A 19915-nucleotide genomic window follows, 5' to 3' on the forward strand; every position below is an offset into this window, starting at 1 on the left:
AACTTCAGTGTTCCCCTCAAATAAGCACTGGCAAGCCATTCTCTGCCTGAATGTATTATTGTCTTACCATTATTCATACTAGCTGCTTGTCCCTATGTGCTTTTCTAATGTGTTTATTATGAATGGCTTGGCAATGTCTTTGCAAAAGAGCCAAGATGGCTGAACCCCCCACACCCCCCAGTAGAGACGGTGGGGCGGACTACTCTATGCCAGTGTTGCCATTTTGGATCTTCCAGTAAAGAGCCACCGCCACCACCTCCAACATATCAACCAAACACCCTACTAGGAAAAACTGAGCATTATTCATCGCACCTATGAGCACTGAAATGTATTGCTTTTTGGTGCCTGAGAAACGTGAATGAACACATTAAAGAGGGATTAGATAGTAAACCTTGATTTCCTCAGTACATCATGGTGGCCCTGGACAAAGTTGTGAGTGATTGGGCAGCAGGTATTGCATGCTTAGCAGGAAGAGACACTGACCTGGGGAAAGAATCTTAGAGTGGAAAGATGATAAACTGGCCCATCAGTTAGATCATCACTGGCATCAAGGTGGCGTTTGTACAGTAAAGACACGATTTCTTTGTCAATCATAATCCAATGGTTATTACAAAGCCTTGCCTTTTTGACCGTTTTTTAATAACTTGGAATAAATCATGAATTATTTTTTTAAATGTACGTCAATATATACTTTTATTAGGGAAACCATGTTTTCAAAAGTGATACTGTATAATTTATTGGTTTGTATTTAAAATGTAGTCAAGGTTCCTAAGTAATATCTGTATGCCTTAATTTATTTTTAGCACAAATTAACCAAGAGGCCTGATTTGGGAATGCGGTGTGTTTGGGAATATATAAAGTGTTTCTTCTGAAACCAGTCATATAGTACAGAAAATTAAACTAATATGCAAGTAGCTATAAAGTTCGAGAAGGAATAATACAGGTAGAGAAAGAAGATCTTGCCCTAGTGTCCCGAGTTTTACAGTTTGAAATATAAATGGTCGATACATAAATATAAATTCCTTTAAATATATATTTTTTATCAATACGAACGTCTTCTATGGTGAAGAATGGTAATTCAATTGCACTGTATTTCGCTTTGCATGTTAACATTTTGTAGTAGGAACTAAGCTTTCTTCTGTTCCTGCGGAGAGCATTCAAAACGGACCGAAATCCATTACCCAGGATGCTCGGCGGATGATATTTCCTTCCAACTTCCGCTTCAAATTCAAGCCGAAGTGAGTATTTTCTCCGGATTTATATTTGATCAATCTAAAGCCATCCTGCTGTGTATAATGTCTCAATATGTCCGTTTTTCACATGTACATAAACTCCGATGTCTAATATTCATCGGCGTTGCATTATGAACCCGGTTCTAAACTTATAAACATAACTAAAGTAGGAAAGTGTCGATGCCTGAGTTGCACGGTCTGGAGTGAACTCGGCGGACCGGGCTCGCTTGTATCTACACGTTTTTCAACACGTTTAATTTACCAAATGTTACGTCTAACATGATTGTTATAAAGCTTAGAAAATAACATGGATCTGGCGTGTGCTCTAGTTCGGTTTTCATTCACACATGAAGCGGGACACCTATCGCCTTTTTGATTCATTTCCACACACGCGTACTCGCATGCACTCACAATGCACATTGAAATAATTGAACATTGCATTAATCTACCCTTTCTGTTCCTCTCAGATGGCCCCAACAAAGAAAGGTGAGAAGAAAAAGGGGCGTTCAGCCATCAACGAGGTGGTCACCAGAGAGTACACCATCAACATCCACAAGCGCATCCATGGCGTGTGAGTTACAGCTGCATGTCAACACAACGTGAGATGTATAGGAAACTGGAATACGACTGTACAACGGGTGATGCACCGTTACCAGGGATACATTATCTCCAGTGATGGGATATAATTCCACGTTTGATTCTGCTTTACGATGCATTGTTTAGTTCACTGCATGAGTGAGGTCTTTTCTTAGCGTTTATTTAATAATTGTACGATTTAGAAAGGTCATCACATCATACTAACCGTTTCTACTGGGAACTACAGTATTTATTCTCTATTGGACCATGTAAATATTTAAATACCAGCATTTTTTTTGTGGTTGTTCAGTCTGGGAAGCTGTTAGCCGTGCGTGGTGCTTTCCCATAGTTTTACAAATCAGACTTTCAGATAACAAATCTAAAACCGGCAATCAAATTTAACTGGATAAACCGCAAATTCAAACTCTGCTAGCGGAGTCAAGCACAAAAGTGACTCTTTAGGACTGCCGTCTAGCAGCAGTGAATTAAAGTTCATCTTCAGGACTGCCGGATCCCCAAATGAGGTTGTCCACTAACCACGTCCCTTCTCCCTCGGTCCCTCCAGGAGCTTCAAGAAGAGGGCCCCTCGCGCCATCAAGGAGATCCGCAAGTTCGCAGTGAAGGAGATGGGAACCCCAGACGTCCGTGTGGACACCCGCCTCAACAAGGCTGTGTGGACCAAGGGTGTGAGGTGAGGAGCCGGCCGCACACGCTGCCTGAGAGGGTCAACATGGAGCCCTCCATAGCATGAGTGTTGTTTGGGCCTTTGAACACGGCTAGGGGTGTTTGTTGCGGAGTTGGTGTGTAGGTTGGGGGGGGGGGGGGGTTCCTTGCCATCTGCCTCAGGTGGAGCTTACCTCGTCAAGTTGCGTGCCCGAGTGGGACTTGGTGGATTAGGGGTGCTATTTCTGAACGAGGCCCGGTTTGTTAACCATGGACGAGCCTAGGGCGACAATATTCACACTATAATTCTACTGAACTTGAACGTTCACTTGATTCGGACAAACGAGGTATATTTGAAGTAGAACACATTCAAAGATGTCTTTTAAAAAGGCTTCCGATCTTGTGCTAAGTGACAGATGGAACCTGCTTTCACATTGCGTTTCAGAAATCAAATGTAGTTATTTCAAAACACGGATAAGTGAAAATATGTTGCGTAGAGTACAACGTAGGCCTCTTAATGTTATGTGCAGTGTTGTGAATACGTCTGATTTATCTAATATCAAATTTAAAAGGGCAGAATTGTCCCTTGGCTTTTTGGGAGGCATTTATGTTGAGAAACTCTGCTTGACTTCCACTGTGCTGGCTATAGGGCAACACCTTGTGTCTTCTGGACTTCAATGGTTAAAACCAGCCCTAACTAAACTAACCCTTTATATTGTATTTAGTTTCTCAAGAGGCCTTCTGAGCACAGATAAATACATGGAGTAATATTAAAAGTATTTCCTATAGCGTGGCGTATATCCAAAAGTAATCAAATTATCCCTTTGTAGTTTGTGGAACAATTAATGAACGATTAGGATTTAGTAGATGTAAGACATACCTGACACTGCTCAGGGGTTCACTGTATTCCATGCTCAGTGTTCCTGAGGTTAACCTGTGTGTGCCCGTCCTCAGGAACGTGCCCTACAGGCTCCGCGTGCGCCTCTCCAGGAAGCGCAACGAGGACGAGGACTCTCCCAACAAGCTGTACACCCTGGTCACGTACGTCCCAGTCACCACATGCAAAGGTGAGCCACGGTAACCTGGAACGCTGCGTTGTACTCAACGATACGTTGGCCTGATTTAGGGCTTAATTCAATTTTGATCATGATTTCAATTTTTGGGTCAAACGATCTTTAAACTAATTAAATCAAATTAAAATGTTTTGTTTTTTGCATGCAGCGTGTTTTCAAAATCAAATATAATCGTTTGAATAATCGTGACTATGATAAAGAAAAAATGGAGCATCCCTAACTTGATTCTTGCGCGTTCTTTGCCAAAAGTAGTCGGAGCTGTATTCAGCTTCTTATTTTAGTAGTTGATCAACTTTTTACTGAATTATGAGACCTTGTTTTTAATGTCCTCTTTTTCTTCTTTTTCGTGCTACAGGACTTCAGACAGTCAACGTGGATGAGAACTAAGTGTCCCCTCTAAGAGTGGAATAAAATTGTAAAAAACAAACCTTTTTTCCAGTCTCTTTAATTCTCCACCAAGAATTCACCAACAATGGGCCTTATTGGACCAGGAATGAACACAAAACATTTATGTATTATGAGAAACAATAGAATGATGGTGTATGTTGCATGTTCATCAGAACACCTCCCAGAACTTCTCACTTTGCATTGATTGTCACTCTGTCACTCCCTCCCCCCTGGTCAGAAACCTCGGCATCATCATGGACCCCACGTTCTCCTTTAAGTCACACACAAACGGCGTCAGAAAAACATCCTTCTTTCACCTCCACAACATTGCACGCCTTCGACCCACCCTTTCATCCTCAGCTGCCGAAACACTTATCCACGCCTTCATCACTTGCAGACTCGACTATTGCAATAGCATTCTGTAGGGCCTCCCCTCCACAATTCTTAAAAAATTGCAATATGTACAAAACTGCTTTCTTAACTCCCCCTCCAGAGAACACATTACTCCCATCCTCCGTCAACTTCATTGGCTTCCAATAAAACCGCATCAATTTCAAGATCCTCCTCACCACCTACAAAGCGCTAAACAACTTTGCACCCTCGTACATAACAGATCTCCATCGCCACTCGCCGCCTACGCTCCGCTGATGCCAACCTTCTCACCTCCATCACCAAGACGAAGTATCGCACGCTGGGGGACAGAGCTTTCGCCACCCCTACCCTCTGGAACTCCCTCCCTCAGGCCAAACTTTGATACACTGTTCATTCAAAAGTCAACTTAAAACCTTAAAATCTTCAGGACCACTTACAACATTTGACAAATCATCCTCCGCCATCTTCCACTCTCTCCCGCTCTCTTAATGTGTTGCCTATTGTATTGTGTTGTCATTGTGTTTTTTCCCTTTTGTTTGTCTATGTATTCCTTATTTGTAAAGTGTCTGAGTATTTAGAAAAGCGCTATAAAAAACTGATCTATTATTAATGTGGCCCCTGAACACATTGTAGAGATGGGTTTCGGTGAAATTGCTAAATAAAAGAAAAGATCCAATGTCAACTTGACTATAACATGATGAAACACAAAGCGCTTGATATATTGAGAACCAAATGTACATTATTAAGACGCAACCTCTATTGCATGGGCAGGGCGAATAGAAATTGAATGACTGGTCAAGCCAAACTGTCGCAATTGCAACACGGCCACCAGATGGTGGCGTACAGCCTGTGTTATGATGGAGGGAAATGTACCTAATTCATCTGAATCCACGATCATGGATTGCTAACACCTATTTAAATAGCAAGTGTCTCCAGACCCTGGATTATCATTTTATGGTGGTTTCATGCGGTCATGCACAAATTTGCGCCAATGGTGCGTAACGTTAGGCTGAGAAATGATTAACGGGTGCCTGCAGTTATTTAGTAAATTTGGCCTCCACGTTGTTCCTGTTAGAGATCGTGAAACTAAATTCAAGCTTAAAAACTTTCGCGGGATAAAAAAATATCAAATATATTATATAATATTCCAAACCCGGACCCAAAAGGCCAGCCTTGTTTCTCCCCGGAATCCTCCAGAGAGGTTGGACCGGATGTAAACACGCTGGACCGGAGGTAAGAGTGATATGTCAGCTTGTATATACACACACTGTAATAAATACACCGTTGATTTAGATTAAAATGTTACCGAGCCACTTTGGGGGTGACGTGTACCTTCGAGCATGGCATCTCTTATCATACGGTCTCTCGCCTCACCTGCTCCGCTCCCCCCCCGCCAGCGACCCGCTCCTCTCCCAACCCAGGCTCTGGGTGTCAGATCACCACTAAATGTTACATGATCCCCTCATCTTACGTGTGACTCTATCATACTTCATTACCCTGCATGCACTGCTTTTCCCCCTCTTGGGATACACTGCCCGTTGTGTTGCATGTTGTCCAAGCAGTCAGCACCACGCAAGTCCACCCCTTTGGTCCCAAATGGCGACACCGACTCAACCCCACGCCTCTCCCGCGGCGTGTTAAGTGCTCTAGATCGGGTTGGGAGGCTCCATGGCCGTCCGGTGATGTCCCAGACGATGCGGCACCGCTGGCTGCTGCTCGGGGCCTGCGGCTGGGTGCTTCTCATCCTCGTGTTCGCCAGCAAGTTCATCTCCTTCAGGCCCGCCGACGGTAAGCTGGGCGAGGTGGCCTATTGAATCAAGCCTGGGTTGAATAGACCGCTGGTCACGGATCAAATACCTTCCGCAGTAATTGTTGTATACCGGTGGATTGTCTTCTCAGACTATGGGGAGAAGTCGAATGCACAGAGTGGGACCGTGCCAGTGCCCGGGCTGGGAATCAAGGGGGTCGTGGCGACCCCTCTGCCTGGTCCAGAAGTGCCTGCTGTGACTGCGACAACCAATCTGGTAATTACAATTTTATTTATTATTATTATTATTATTATTATTATTATTATTATTATTATTATTATTGTTGTTTTTTTTTTAACGGAATCACTGACACCAACCGAACTGAACTTCACAGCATTCCCCAAATGTAACTTCAAGGAACAAATCAGTATCCTTAATCTATCATAAACAGTTGACACATATTTCTTCACTGATGTGTGCTAGGGCTGCACTGTTCTTGATTTAAAGGAAAACCCCGATTTTCTTGCTTAGGAATTGAGATCTTGTTTCAGAGCATTTATTTTCAATAAATGTTTCTATTGTGCTCATTGACCTGATACAGAAGGAAACCCGAACAAAAAATAATTGGGGGGCTGAGAAAGGGAACAGTCCTGTTTTCTGCATCACATGCTGTAACCCCATGTTGTCATTTGTTGAGGGGGAGAGTAGGATTATTGTTTTGCTGCAGCTGAAATCCCTAATGAAAATGCAGCAGAATCGTTATCATTCAGAAATGAGATCGTATAGAGTTATGAACCTAGATCGTGATTTTGATCAGATTAGTCGTGCAGCCCTGATGTGTGCCTGTGACTCCGACCCCCCCCCCATATGCATGGACTTTTTGGTGACAACACTCTGTATTTTACTGTTAAACTCTGCTTTCAGCCTTCGCCGTTACCCTCAGCGACCGACTGGCTGGACGTGTCGGAGAGGCGTCTGGAGCTGCTGTCGGCGGTCTGCAAGAACACCAGCGCCAAGACGCGCGCCCCCGTCAACAAGTTTGTCATGGACCGCATCTTCGTCTGCGACAAACACAAGATCCTCTTCTGCCAGACCCCCAAAGTGGGCAACACCCAGTGGAAGAAGGTCCTCATCGTACTCAACGGTGCGTCAGACCTCAGAGTACAGTGGCAATGCTGGCTACACGCTCTCCTTCATTTGTTTGCATCCCATTTGTGGCGCTTTAGTCCTGTACACACAAACTTATGTTCGAGTGCTCTGTAATCTTTTAGGTGTGCTTATGCTTCTTAAGAGACGATCATCGGTCAATCGACAGTTTTTGAATTAACAATTTACTTTTTTATATTGAAATCAGCTTTTTCACATTCTCATTGGATGTGTCTCTGTCTGTTTGTCTGTCTCGTTGCACTGTCTCTCCGTCTGTCTCTCTCTCTGTCTGTCTCATCGAATGTGTCTCTGTCTATCCGTCTGTCTCGTTGCACTGTCTCTCCATCTGTCTCTCTCTCTGTCTGTCTCATCGAATGTGTCTCTGTCTGTCCGTCTGTCTTGTTGCACTGTCTCTCCATCTGTCTCTCTGTCTGTCTTTCTCTCTGTTTTTTCTCTCGGTCTGTCTCTCTGTTTCCCCGTCTGTCTCTGTCTATTCATAATGTGTCTGTCTGTCTCTCTGTCTTCCTCTCTGTCTGTCTTTCTCTTTATCTGCCTGTCTGCCTGCCTGCCTGTCTCTCTGTCTCAGGCGACTTCCCCACGGTGGACGAGGTTCCGGAGGACATCGTCCACCGCCACGACAAGAACCACCTGCGGCGCCTCTCGTCCTTCACCCCGTCGGAGATCAGTGAGAGGTGACGAGGGGGAGGGGGGGCAGGGCTTAAGAGCATAGATCCACGCAATCCTGACTAGGGCTGAACCGTCAAATTCAAACCGACATCGCATGTAATAGAACGCAAATTGCAAAGGCTGCTAAAAAAACGACGTTATTTTTTACTTATTTTTCTTTTGTATTTATTTTTCTTTTACAATTCAATAGTTAAATGAATATATTATAGTTAAAATATCAATTCATGCATCAATTCATCTCAACATATATAGGCCTGGCCTATATATGCAGTTTATACATTGGCTGCTTCCAATGTTGTGTTGGTCAGACTATAGAATGATTTATTGCTTGTGTTTAGGGAATAACACAGAACAGAAGAAACTATAAAAATAAAACTCCCACACAAAAATCGAAATCGCGATATTGGTCGAAATAATCATCCTCTTCATCCTCCTCCTCTCAGGCTCCGCCTCTACTTCAAGTTTCTGATCGTGCGGGACCCCTTCGAGCGGCTCATCTCGGCCTTCAAGGACAAGTTTGTGGAGAACCCGCGCTTCGAGCCCTGGTACAAGACGGAGATCGCGCCCGCCATCATCCGCCGCTACCGCCGCGACCGGCGCGTGGCTGCCGGCGCCACCGCGCCCGCCGCCGGCCTGCGCTTCCGCGAGTTCGTCCGCTACCTCGGCGACGCGGACGCCCGCCGGCGCCACCTGGACTACGAGTTTGGCGAGGCGGTGATCCACTGGGCCACGTACTCCGAGCTGTGCGCGCCCTGCCAGATCGGCTACAGCGCCGTGGGCCACCACGAGACGCTGGAGCGCGACGTTCCCCACATCCTGCGGGGGGCTGGCGTGGAGGCCCTGGTGGAGTACCCGGCCATCCCGCCCGGGATCACGCGCTACAACCGCACCAAGGTGGAGCAGTACTTTGCGGGCGTCAGCGGGGCCGAGGTGCGGAGGCTGTACGCGCGCTACCAGGGGGACTTCCTGCTGTTCGGATACCCGCCGCCGAACTTCCTGTGGAGCTGAGGACGAACGCCATCTTTGTCTCTCCCCCTCCCCCCCCCCCCCCGTCTCTCCTCCCTCCCCCCTTATGTTTACGTAACCCGACTCTCTAACTTCACACTGGGACCCCTGTGACACAGCGGTCACATGACTAACACGGTGCCATGAAGCAGGACGTCTGTTCGCCCGGTACTCCCTGAGGCTTCCCCCGGGGGTGGGGTCAAAGGTCAAAGGTCAAAGCTGGTGGCCATGTTTGCCACACCCGTCGCCCTCCCTGTGTTCCCTGGCTCCTCCACCTACTCCTTTTCTCAAACGACCTGCCGCCGTTGCCACGGCGACCCTCCGAGACACCCGGACAGTCACGCCGCCGGTCCCTTATCGACGGAGAGCAGGACAACCAACCAACGGCCGGGTGTTTACATCGCCACGGCGACAGGAGGCGGGACTTTCAGCATGTGCAGCTGATTGTACACTGTAGCCGGCGTTTAATTTATTAAGTCTTTGCTAAAAAAATAAAAAATAGGAAAATGTCGCTCAGTCAACGCTACATTTCAAATGTATTTATTATTAACCTTTTGTTGACAGGGTAGAGGCACGAGCATCGCCTGGTCTCTGATTGGCTGAGCTGGGAGTAGGACTCTCATGTTGTTTATTTATGCTGGGGGGAGGGGTGCAATGTGCCACGCACTTAACGGTAGCAAATACGTTGGCAAATAAATTGAAGGAGGTTTAATGTAGGATATTACCTTTTTTATGGATTTACAGGTGTCTTACTTTTCTTTTGTTTTATTAGACTCATTTGGTTTAAGTATCTCATGCCTAACGTTACTTGTATTTAAGATTTCTTTTGTGTTCTCCGACCATGAAACCATACTGCCTCTGAATGACCTCTTTGCGACCTTTTATGAAAAGGTTGGTCACAAATAATATACAGGCTAAGTAATAAAGTCCTATTAAACAACTTGTCTTTTTTTAATTCTGTTTCCTATTAGGAATGGTTTTTACAAATCTTGTGTATTGAAGATACTGCAGTATACAACACTTCAATCCATACTCCATAATCCATACTTTATTCAAACTAAATGTGTGTTTGTCATAATCGTTTCCCTGGAATAACACACACTACTAGAGCAGATAGGACTGTTTTCCAAATGAAAAGCACAATGTAGGCATAACTCAACCACCCTGCGGGGGTAAACAGTTTTAATAGTAGCCTAGTTTTACATTTTTAATGTTTCTCCTCCTCACGGAGACTATTTAACACCCGCTGGTTTCCTAGCAACCACACTGCCGGTTTCCTAGCAACGGACGCGTCCAAACCATGGCGCGATTTGTGCTCGCTGGTAAGGCTTGGCTTTTAATTCAACGTTACGATAGGCTAGAAAACACAACTAAACCTAACTCAGTCCTTTCTTCTGCAACTTTCTCTCCACTCCCAACCAAAGGGAAAGCCGACTGTCCTCACTTCGCCAAAGCCGAGAATCTAGGGGATCAACTCCAGGGATCCCTACCCTACTTCCGGATCCACAAGATCCTCGTCCCGCCAGACGAGTGGCAGGTCACCCCTGGCTCATTTAACCTATTAAACATCACAACGTACACATACACGTAGGCCTACATGTTAAAGAAATCAAACTTTCCGTGGTTGACTAGTAATTCCATGATGTCCCCGTCCCCCTCCAGGAATGGTTGGACGACACCTGTCGATCACACGGGTGGCGACACAGCGGGTCCCCGCTGGTGTGGCGTGAACTTCTGCACCGCGGGGGCAAAGGGATGTTGCTGGGGGGTCTGGCTGACTTCCTGGAGCACTGCCATGTAGGTTTACCACACAGATTAGGGGTGGAGATGCCAAAAATGTCGTTATGTCTCGTTCCTGAACTAGGTAGTTTCTCAGGATTAAAACGCGCCCGGATGTAGTAACACCGCGCGCCGCTAGAGGCCGCCAATGGGTAAACAAAGACAAAACGGAAATGGCCTTGGCTCCACTTACAGCTTTGCCAATTGTATTTATGGCCGTGGTACAGTTAAAGCCGATATGTGATATTTAATGTAATACTGAACATGGTTAAATAGAAGCAGAATCGTGTTGAACCGGGTGTTCGATGCCCAGCTGAAAAGTTCTGGTTTGAGGTTTCACAGCCTTACCAGTAGGCGACCTCCCTTGAGCAAGATACCTTAACCATAACCTATCTATAGGTATTTTCAAGCAAGTCGCTTTAAATTAAAAGTTTCTACTAAATAGTTGACTGGCGGCCAACCCTTAAATGTTCTTGAGTGCAACACATTTTAAAGCTGCACTATGTAACTGTCCTACTGCAGTTATTTACTCTATAAAAAAAATATCCAAACATCTGTCCCAAGATTAAAGGTTCCTATCCATGAGTCGATCAATCCAGTGGAACCGATAAAGTCATAACTGTAAACCCAAGACACTACAGGCTAATGCTTACGTGAAAACATGCATAAGGACTCACAGAAAGCTAATGCTAACCGTGTCGGTCTACATATAAAGTCTGTGTTGCCACCCTCGGGCAGGAATACTACGGTGTGATGTCAGACATGTCGACAGACAAGATGCTGAAGATCGCCCTGGAGACCCGCGAGATGGAGGAGAGGTGGAGGGAGGAAAACAAGCTCCAAGCTAGCCTCCGCCAACCGCTTAACGTCTGGATCAGCGGGTGGGTCAAAACAGGCCTTTAACCTAAGAAATGAGTCCACTGTAGCTTACACTGGCATTAGACGTTAGACTTAATGTCTCCAAGGGGAAATTATTTTTCACGTTACAAGTAGAGGTATGGACCGGTATTAAAAGCGTTCATATATATCTACAGTATGAAGGTATATAGCTACTGTAGATATGCATAATTGCATTAAAGCTACAGTAGGCAATTTATTTAAGGAGCACTTTTTTCGCCCATTTGTTGAAATTCTCATAACGTCCTGACAGCAAGCAATAATTCAAAAGCTCTGGCCAAAAAAAAAGATTGGAGATTCTTTCCTTTGGATACTTAATGTAAGCTTATTTTGGCTGCTTTCTCCAAATGATCTATCCTAGCGTTAAAGAGCAACTCAACACTAAACCTAGGTAGCCTGCCGACTGTATTTGCACTGAATAATTTCAAAACCATAATTTTTCATCATTATCAGTGTTCATTTGCGAGGATTTTGACCCATTTGCATCAGTCCATTGTTAATCTCATACAATAATTGTGTACATTTTCCCCATTCTAACTGACATTTATATATTCTGCTCTCCTTCACCCTTCAGGGCTCTGAACCCCACATGCTCAATACTGATTCCCCATCTGCTGGCCTCCACCTCATTTGGCATCAGCCTGCACCTCCTCCATTTGGAGGGGGAGGAGGAGGCGTTGCACGCCCTGCACGTTGAGACAGAGTGGCTGGGCCTCCCTCTACTCCACCAGGTACTAGAATGGTCGTGCTTATTCTGTCTCTGTCTCTGTCTCCCAAAAAATAAACATAAGGGGTACCACTGTCGTTTTTTTATAATGAAATACTGTCGGACCAAAAAAGACATAAGGGTCCCACCCTTACTGTCTTTTTTTTCGAAAACATAAGGGGTAACACTGTTGTTTTTTTGTCGTTAGAAAAAAAAAAACATAGGGGTACTCGTTTTTTGCAATAAAATACTGTCGGGTCAAAAAAATCATACAGGGTAACAATGTTGTTTTTCTTCCGATAATAAAAAGAATACGTAAGGATGTAACACTGTCGTATTTTGTCGTAATGAAAGAAAACTTAAGGGGTAACACTGTCGGTTTTTGCAATTAAATACTGTCAGGCCAAAAAAAACCATTCCCATCATAAAAAATATCAAAAGGGGTAACACTGTTGTATTTTTCTCATCATAAAAAAAATCAAAAGGGGTAACACTGTTGTATTTTGTCGTTATGGAAGAAAACGTAAGGGATAACACTGTTGTAATAAAAAAGAAAAACATAAGGGCACCACTCGTTTTTTGCAATAAAATACTGTCGGGCCAAAAAAAAACATAAGGGCAACACTGTCGCATTTCGTTTTTTTGTATTTTGTCGTTATGAAAGAAAGAAAAGGGGTAACACTGTCGTATTTTTCCCATCATATAAAGAAACATAAGGGGTAACACTGTCGTATTTTTCTCATCATAAAAAAAAATCAAAAGGGGTAACACTGTTGTATTTTTTCGTTATGAAAGAAAGATAAGGGGTAACACTGTCGTTTTATGTCGTTAGAAAAGAAAAAAATCAGGGTACTTGTTTTTTGTAATAAAATACTGTCGGGCCAAAAGAAACATAAGGGGTAACACTGTCGTATTTTTCCCATCATATAAAAAAACATAAGGGGTAACACTGTCGTATTTTTCTCATCATAAAAAAAACCATAAGGGGTAACACTGTCGTATTTTTCCCATCATAAAAAAAACCATAAGGGGTAACACTGTCGTATTTTTCTCATCATAAAAAAAATCAAAAGGGGTAACACTGTCGTATTTTTCTCATCATAAAAAAAATCAAAAGGGGTAACACTGTTGTATTTTTCTCATCATAAAAAAAATCAAAAGGGGTAACACTGTTGTATTTTTTCGTTATGAAAGAAAGATAAGGGGTAACACTGTCGTTTTATGTCGTTAGAAAAGAAAAAAATCAGGGTACTTGTTTTTTGTAATAAAATACTGTCGGGCCAAAAGAAACATAAGGGGTAACACTGTCGTATTTTTCCCATCATATACAGAAACATATGGGGTAACACTGTCGTATTTTTCTCATCATAAAAAAAAACATAAGGGGTAACACTGTCGTATTTTTCTCATCATAAAAAAAACCATAAGGGGTAACACTGTCGTATTTTTCTCATCATAAAAAAAATCAAAAGGGGTAACACTGTTGTATTTTTTCGTTATGAAAGAAAGATAAGGGGTAACACTGTCGTATTTTTCCCATCATATAAAGAAACATAAGGGGTAACACAGTCGTATTTTTCCCATCATATAAAAAAACATAAGGGGTAACACTGTCGTATTTTTCTCATCATAAAAAAAACCATAAGGGTAACACTGTCGTATTTTTCCCATCATATAAAAAAACATAAGGGGTAACACTGTCGTATTTTTCTCATCATAAAAAAACCATAAGGGGTAACACTGTCGTATTTTTCTCATCATAAAAAAAATCAAAAGGGGTAACACTGTTGTATTTTTTCGTTATGAAAGAAAGATAAGGGGTAACACTGTCGTTTTATGTCGTTAGAAAAGAAAAAAATCAGGGTACTTGTTTTTTGTAATAAAATACTGTCGGGCCAAAAGAAACATAAGGGGTAACACTGTCGTATTTTTCCCATCATATAAAGAAACATAAGGGGTAACACTGTCGTATTTTTCCCATCATATAAAAAAACATAAGGGTTAACACTGTCGTATTTTTCCCATCATAAAAAAAAACATAAGGGGTAACACTGTCGTATTTTTTCATCATGAAAGAAAACATGAGGGGTAACACTGTCGTTTTATGTTGTTAGAAATGAAAAACATCAGGGTACTTGTCCGGCCAAAAGAAACATAAGGACTGTCGTTGTTTTGTTATAAGATACTGTCAGCCCAAAAAAAACATAAGGGGTACCACTGTCGTTTTTGGTCTTTATTAAAGATAACATAAGCGGTAAAATTGTTGTTTTTTTGTTATAAAATACTGTAGAGCAAAAAAAAACACAAGGGGTAAAGCTGTCGTTTTTTATCATTATTAAAGAAGACTTAGCGGTTACCACTGTCGTTTGATTTCCCATCATAAAAAAAACATGGATGTATTTTGCTTTTTAAAAAGACTAAATATATATGAAAGAAAAAATACTGTTGTGTTTTGTCTCCATAAAAAAAACATAAGGGGTAACATTGTCGTTTTTTGTCGTTATTAAAGAATTCCTAAGGGGTACCGCTGTCGTATTTTGTCTTTCGATGATAAACACAGGGGGTACCACTGTCGTTGACCTTGACCCCAGCCCCTGGTCGCTATTTAAGGACTATGTTCGAATAAACTGATAAACTAACTAAACGAATTGAAATACAACCTTTGTACCGGTATGAAACGCTTCTCAGCTTTCTACATAGAGAAGAAGGAAGTTAAAAGCGTGACAACACCTCGGATGTGATTAAAAAATGTCATAAAATGTATCAAGAAAGGTAAAACTGTCAAATAAAAGAACGGATAAAAACGTCCGTAGGATGAGCGATACAAACATAATCTGCCAGGTCTAACGCATTGCTTCTCTCTATGCGTTGTACGTCTACGTGCACGGGGGCAGGTCACCGTGCACGCCGGCCTGGAGGAGGCCTTTAGAGACGCAGACCTCGTCATTCTGCTGGACGAGTGGGAGGAGGCCGGCGACCAGGGGGGAGGCGAGGGCCTGGGGGAGGGGGAGGAGAGGGAGGAGGGGAGGGAGGAGGGGAGGGAGGGGGAGAGGGACGAGGAGGATGAGAAAGTAAAGGAGGCGAAGGACGTGAAGGAGGTGGAGGAGGAGGTGCGGGAGGAGAAGGAGGAAGTAAGGGAGGAGGTGGAGGAGGGAAGGGAGGTAAAGGAGAAGGAGGAGGTAAGGGAGGAGAAGGAGGAGGTGGAGGAGGGAAGGGAGGTAAAGGAGAAGGAGGAGGTAAGGGAGGAGGAGGTGGAGGAGGGAAGGGAGGTAAAGGAGAAGGAGGAGGTAAGGGAGGAGAAGGAGGAGGTGGAGGAGGGAAGGGAGGTAAAGGAGAAGGAGGAGGTAAGCAAGGAGAAGGAGGTGAGGGAGGGGGATGAAGAGAAGGAGGTGGGGAAGTCGGAGGAGGAGAGGGAGAAGGTGGAGAAAGAGGAAGAGGAGGAGCGGGAAGAGGAGGTGGAGGAGATGACGGATGAGGAGGTGGAGGAGGCGAGGAGGAGGAGGTTGCTCCTGCAGAGGATCTCAGCTCGCTACCGTCGCTACGGGCGGCTGATCGGGGAGCGGGCCAACCGCCGGCGCGGGGGGGGCGTGAGGGTGATGGTGGCGGGCGACGCCCACCTCAACCTCAAGTGCGCGCTGCTTGCCGAGAGCGCCCCCTCCGTCGACCCTGGCCTCTTCGTCGCCGTGGCGACCCCCTTGGAGACCGCCGCGAGTGCACGGATCGCGCTGAAGCTGGGCATGAGGACGACAGGTGACGTAGCATAACCCAACACCTCCTCTTCCTCCTCCTCCTCCTCCTCCTCCTCTGCTTCCTCCTCTGCCTCCTCTTCCTCCTCCACCTCTTCCTCCTCCACCTCCTCTTCCTACTCCTCCGCCTCCTCCACCTCTTCCTCCTCTTCTTCCTCCTCTTCCTCCTCCTCCTCTTCTTCCTCCTCCGCCTCCTCCTCTTCCTCCTCTTCTTCCTTCTCTTCCTCCTCGACCTCTTCCTCCTCCTCCTCCTCTTCATCCTCTTCCTCCTCCTCCTTTTCTTCCTCTTCGACCTCTTCCTCCACCTCCTCCTCTTCCTCCTCCGCCTCCTCTTCCTCCTCCTCCTCTTCCTCCTCCTCTTCCTCCTCCTCCTCCTCTTCCTCCTCCTCCTCTTCCTCCACCTCCTCTTCCTCCTCCTCTTCCTCCACCTCCCGATAAATACACATTTGACTCCCTTTACTCGTCTAGCAGACTAAAAAGCATCGCGCAGTAAATTAATTTTCGCCCACTTGTGATGTCACAAGAGGCCGATTTTCAAACCGGCTCGTCATGGCTAGTCCCACTCACACCTGGCGGTATGACCTGTCCCCTTCAAAAGATGTCAGAGGGGTGATCGTGTGGGGGAACCCCAGCGGGACCTTCGGCGTGGACCTGCAGAGGGCCCGGGTGTTCAACCACACAGGGGCCATCCAGGGGCCCCTCTCCTTCTCCCGGCCGGTGCTGGAGGTGCTCCACGACAGGTACGCAAACGACTGTAATAATTAGACTCGTCAACGTTTTCTGTACCTCCTTTCCATGCACTCAGTATATGGTTCCAAACCATGTTGACGATGTTCCTGCCTTATGGGACTTGTAGTTTAATCGGTACAGAAAAACTACAAGTCCCATACATTAAAGTTGAAATATGTTTGGTTCGTAAAGCGAAAGGTTGGAGTAGAGCACGTTTTTGTTAAGAGGAACGTGACGAAATCCCTCGTCTTCGGCCGACCCTCTACGTTTCGTACAGAACCTGGCTGAAGACGGACCTGCCCGAGTTGCTCAAGGGTCGCGGAGCGACGCTGACGTGCGACCCCAGGGGGGCCAGGCCGGTGTCCGTGTCGGTCGCCCACGGGATCCTCGCGGTGCTCGAGGTCTGGAACGGGGTCTCCCACCCTGAGGCGGAGGGGCGGGTCCTCTCTCTGGGGGTGTGCTGCCAAGGTACCGCAGAAGAACGCCGCTAGGGGGGATGGTTAGGACAGCGGATGCTAACCCTGCTAAAAACGCCCAGCGTGTGACTCGCACCTTGATTAAAAGGGAACATATTACACCATATTACATTGAGGGTGATTAGCCGTTACTAGCCTCTTCTGACATCACAAGTGGGCGTGTCCACCTAGACGCGTGCTGGATGGGTCGGCCTACCAGCCTACCCAGTGGACCGCAGCAAACGTTGCTCCTCTGTCCGTCACACATCTAGCTGGACGCGCCCACTTGTGATGTCAGAAGAGGCCGATTTTCAAAACGCCTCGTAGCGGCGAATCCCACTCACACCTGGTGGTACATTAATGTGTCCCCTTTAACGGGCGTTGCAGGACACCCCTACGTCCCGGACGGCGTGGTCTGCTCTGTCCCGGTGACCCTCTCAGAGGGGGGGTGGACTCCCGTCCTGGAGGGCATCGACATGGGGGACGAGCTCGAGGAGACGCTAATGCTGGCTGTGGACGAGCTCCGCCAGGTGAGAGGCTTTTTAAAACACTCATGGGTTAAACGTGTCAGCGAGGACGTGTTTCGACGGCGGTCGTCCCCCGAACGTACTGATGTTCATTTAGGGAGGGAGGAGGCGAGTGAGGCAGAGGAGAGGCGGAAGGAGGAGGTGTTGGAGGAGAAGAAGGAAGTAAGGGAGGAGAAGGAGCAGGTTAGGGAGAAGGTGGAGGAGGGAAGGGAGGTGAAAGGAGGAGGAGGTTAGGGAGGAGAAGGCGGTTAGGGAGAAGGTGGAGGAGGGAAGGGAGGTGAAAGGAGGAGGAGGTTAGGGAGAAGGTGGAGGAGGGAAGGGAGGTGAAAGGAGGAGGAGCAGGTTAGGGAGAAGGTGGCGGAGGGAAGGGAGATAGAAGGAGGAGGTAAGCGAGGAGAAGGAGGTGGGTAAGGTGGAGGAGGAGAGGGAGAAGGTGGATTAACAAAAGAGGATTAACGTGCATTAACATGTGCCACCCTGTTTGTCTTCTCAGGAGAAAGAAGAAGGATGCTCTGACTTGTAAAGACAAGCTTTCAGTGGAGGAGTTGGACGTTCACCAGTTGTGCACTATGGTGGGGGTGCTGGTGTTCAACTGGGTTCCTTTGGTTTCACAAGAAATTATCTTAGCAGTGTGAATCAGTGATTAGTTCTCGACCCATTTCCCTTTCAGATAGGATACTTAACCTTTGAAAAAAGAAACTCTGTAAACAGTGGACCTCTCTTCTATAGTTAACAGGAAGCAAATAACAAAACCCAAGAAAATGGGAATTCACAAAATATGTATTCGTATTTTTTTCTTCCACGTGTTATTTAAATGCGGGTGTGTGTGGTTCCCCCAAAATACAAAATGGAGAAAAGATCAAACTGAGTGCACTTTTTTGAAAAAGAATGGAAATTAGAAAATAGATTCCTTTATTTGTTTTTTTGCCCCCAATTGTACAGGTCAGTTAAGTGCCATTTCGAAGAAGCGATTGGTTAAAGCATCAAACACATTTTTTTTTTTTTTTTTACACAAGTCTGTATACTAAACATTAGTCTGTTATTATAGAGCAGTGGTTCCCAACCTCGGGGTCGGAGCCAACTTGGGGTCCCCTGATATGCACATGGGGGTCGCAGGAGACTGCCGACAAGATAGATATTTGATGGTCCATTTTAGCAAACTATTTTATTTTATTTTTTTAAACGGTCGCAGACGTCCTGTATATACGAAATGGATCAATTCATAGCCACTAGCAAACTACTACAACTAATCACTTTCTAGTGTGCAGTAGAGCAATGAGATTACATCCACCGGGAGATCAGCAGCCGGTGCTTATTGGGCGATAGGGGTTTGTGTGGAAGCAGAAGCACATAAGGTTAAAGTTGGGGTCTCGAACATCTTCACAGCTAGAAATGGGACAAAAAAAGGTTGGGAACCACTGTTACAGCGTCATGACATTATCCCGTCATGACTTTCCCCCTTCTCTTCTGCCCCCAGCTGTTTGCTTTTGTAATGCGCGCGCATCGCTTTCTAAAAGCGGATGCGATAGCAACTTGTATTTCCCTACTTGTTTTCAATGGAAACACTCAATCAGGAGTCAATATGTAACCAGGGTTTTGCTAGACCAAAAGCGAAGTATCGGAAAATGACATGTTGCGTCGCACGAATCGCGTTGACCTCATTGGCTAGCCTGAAAACCTTGAGTGGTGTGCCGTTTGTACATGCGACGAGATCCCTTAGCTATGCTACGCTATTCACAAAGGGGAGACGTAAACCACGAAAAAGGAAAGACGTTTTAGTACAAATATAGTGCACTATAGACAAGAAGTCAGGCGTAGATATTCACAGGAGTGGACTCCATTTTAGCCAACCCTCAGACGCCAAGGCAAAATTCGGCCTCTTTGTCCGAACAATCCCTTCTTTCCCGTTAATCCCGAATTTCGTTAACACCCAACGGGCGGCCGCCTAACACGTGATATCTTAAATCGAACGCAAGAACCAATATCGGAAACCACAACCTCGACTCCGATAGAAAGAAACCCCACGGCCCGCCCCTAAAAAACTAACTAAACTCAAAACTGACAAATCTTTACACAGTCGTCTTGGTTAGTATTTAAAAAGGTAAAGACATGCGCGATGCATGCCGTGCACAGACTTTAGTAGTGGCACAAACCTTTCGTCTCTGTAAATATACACACCCCAACGAT

General features: G+C 45.5%; 3 protein-coding genes across 4 annotated transcripts; all 3 read left to right on the forward strand.

The window, feature by feature from the left end:
* The first annotated feature begins 1198 nt into the window (after positions 1-1198).
* On the forward strand, positions 1199-3971 carry LOC307074966 (large ribosomal subunit protein eL31). Its single transcript, XM_079735412.1, has 5 exons — positions 1199-1238; positions 1700-1803; positions 2374-2499; positions 3426-3538; positions 3900-3971. The coding sequence occupies exons 2-5, from the start codon at positions 1700-1702 to the stop codon at positions 3929-3931; spliced, it is 375 nt and encodes a 124-aa protein (XP_079591538.1). The 5' UTR covers positions 1199-1238; the 3' UTR covers positions 3932-3971.
* A 1555-nt stretch (positions 3972-5526) lies between these two features.
* chst10 (carbohydrate sulfotransferase 10) lies at positions 5527-9813 on the forward strand. Of its 2 annotated transcripts, XM_079735407.1 has the most exons (6): positions 5527-5536; positions 5946-6091; positions 6203-6327; positions 6976-7195; positions 7784-7889; positions 8328-9813. In XM_079735407.1, the coding sequence occupies exons 2-6, from the start codon at positions 5986-5988 to the stop codon at positions 8890-8892; spliced, it is 1122 nt and encodes a 373-aa protein (XP_079591533.1). In that variant the 5' UTR covers positions 5527-5536; positions 5946-5985; the 3' UTR covers positions 8893-9813. The 2 variants fall into 2 exon arrangements, with proteins under 2 accessions (XP_079591533.1, XP_079591532.1); XM_079735406.1 differs by lacking the exon at positions 5527-5536 and having other exon boundaries at positions 5549-6091.
* Positions 9814-10189: 376 nt separating this feature from the next.
* Positions 10190-18251, forward strand: mdh1b (malate dehydrogenase 1B, NAD (soluble); the record flags this gene model as incomplete). Its single annotated transcript, XM_079734285.1, has 11 exons — positions 10190-10211; positions 10314-10426; positions 10552-10686; positions 11407-11486; positions 12140-12296; positions 15166-15259; positions 15797-16021; positions 16616-16757; positions 17024-17214; positions 17589-17731; positions 18222-18251. 11 exons carry the CDS (start codon positions 10190-10192, stop codon positions 18249-18251), a joined length of 1332 nt encoding a protein of 443 aa, XP_079590411.1.
* Between the last annotated feature and the right edge of the window lie 1664 nt (positions 18252-19915).

Source organism: Pollachius pollachius, assembly GCF_949987615.1.
Source record: "Pollachius pollachius genome assembly, chromosome: 4".
NCBI lineage: Eukaryota > Metazoa > Chordata > Actinopteri > Gadiformes > Gadidae > Pollachius > Pollachius pollachius.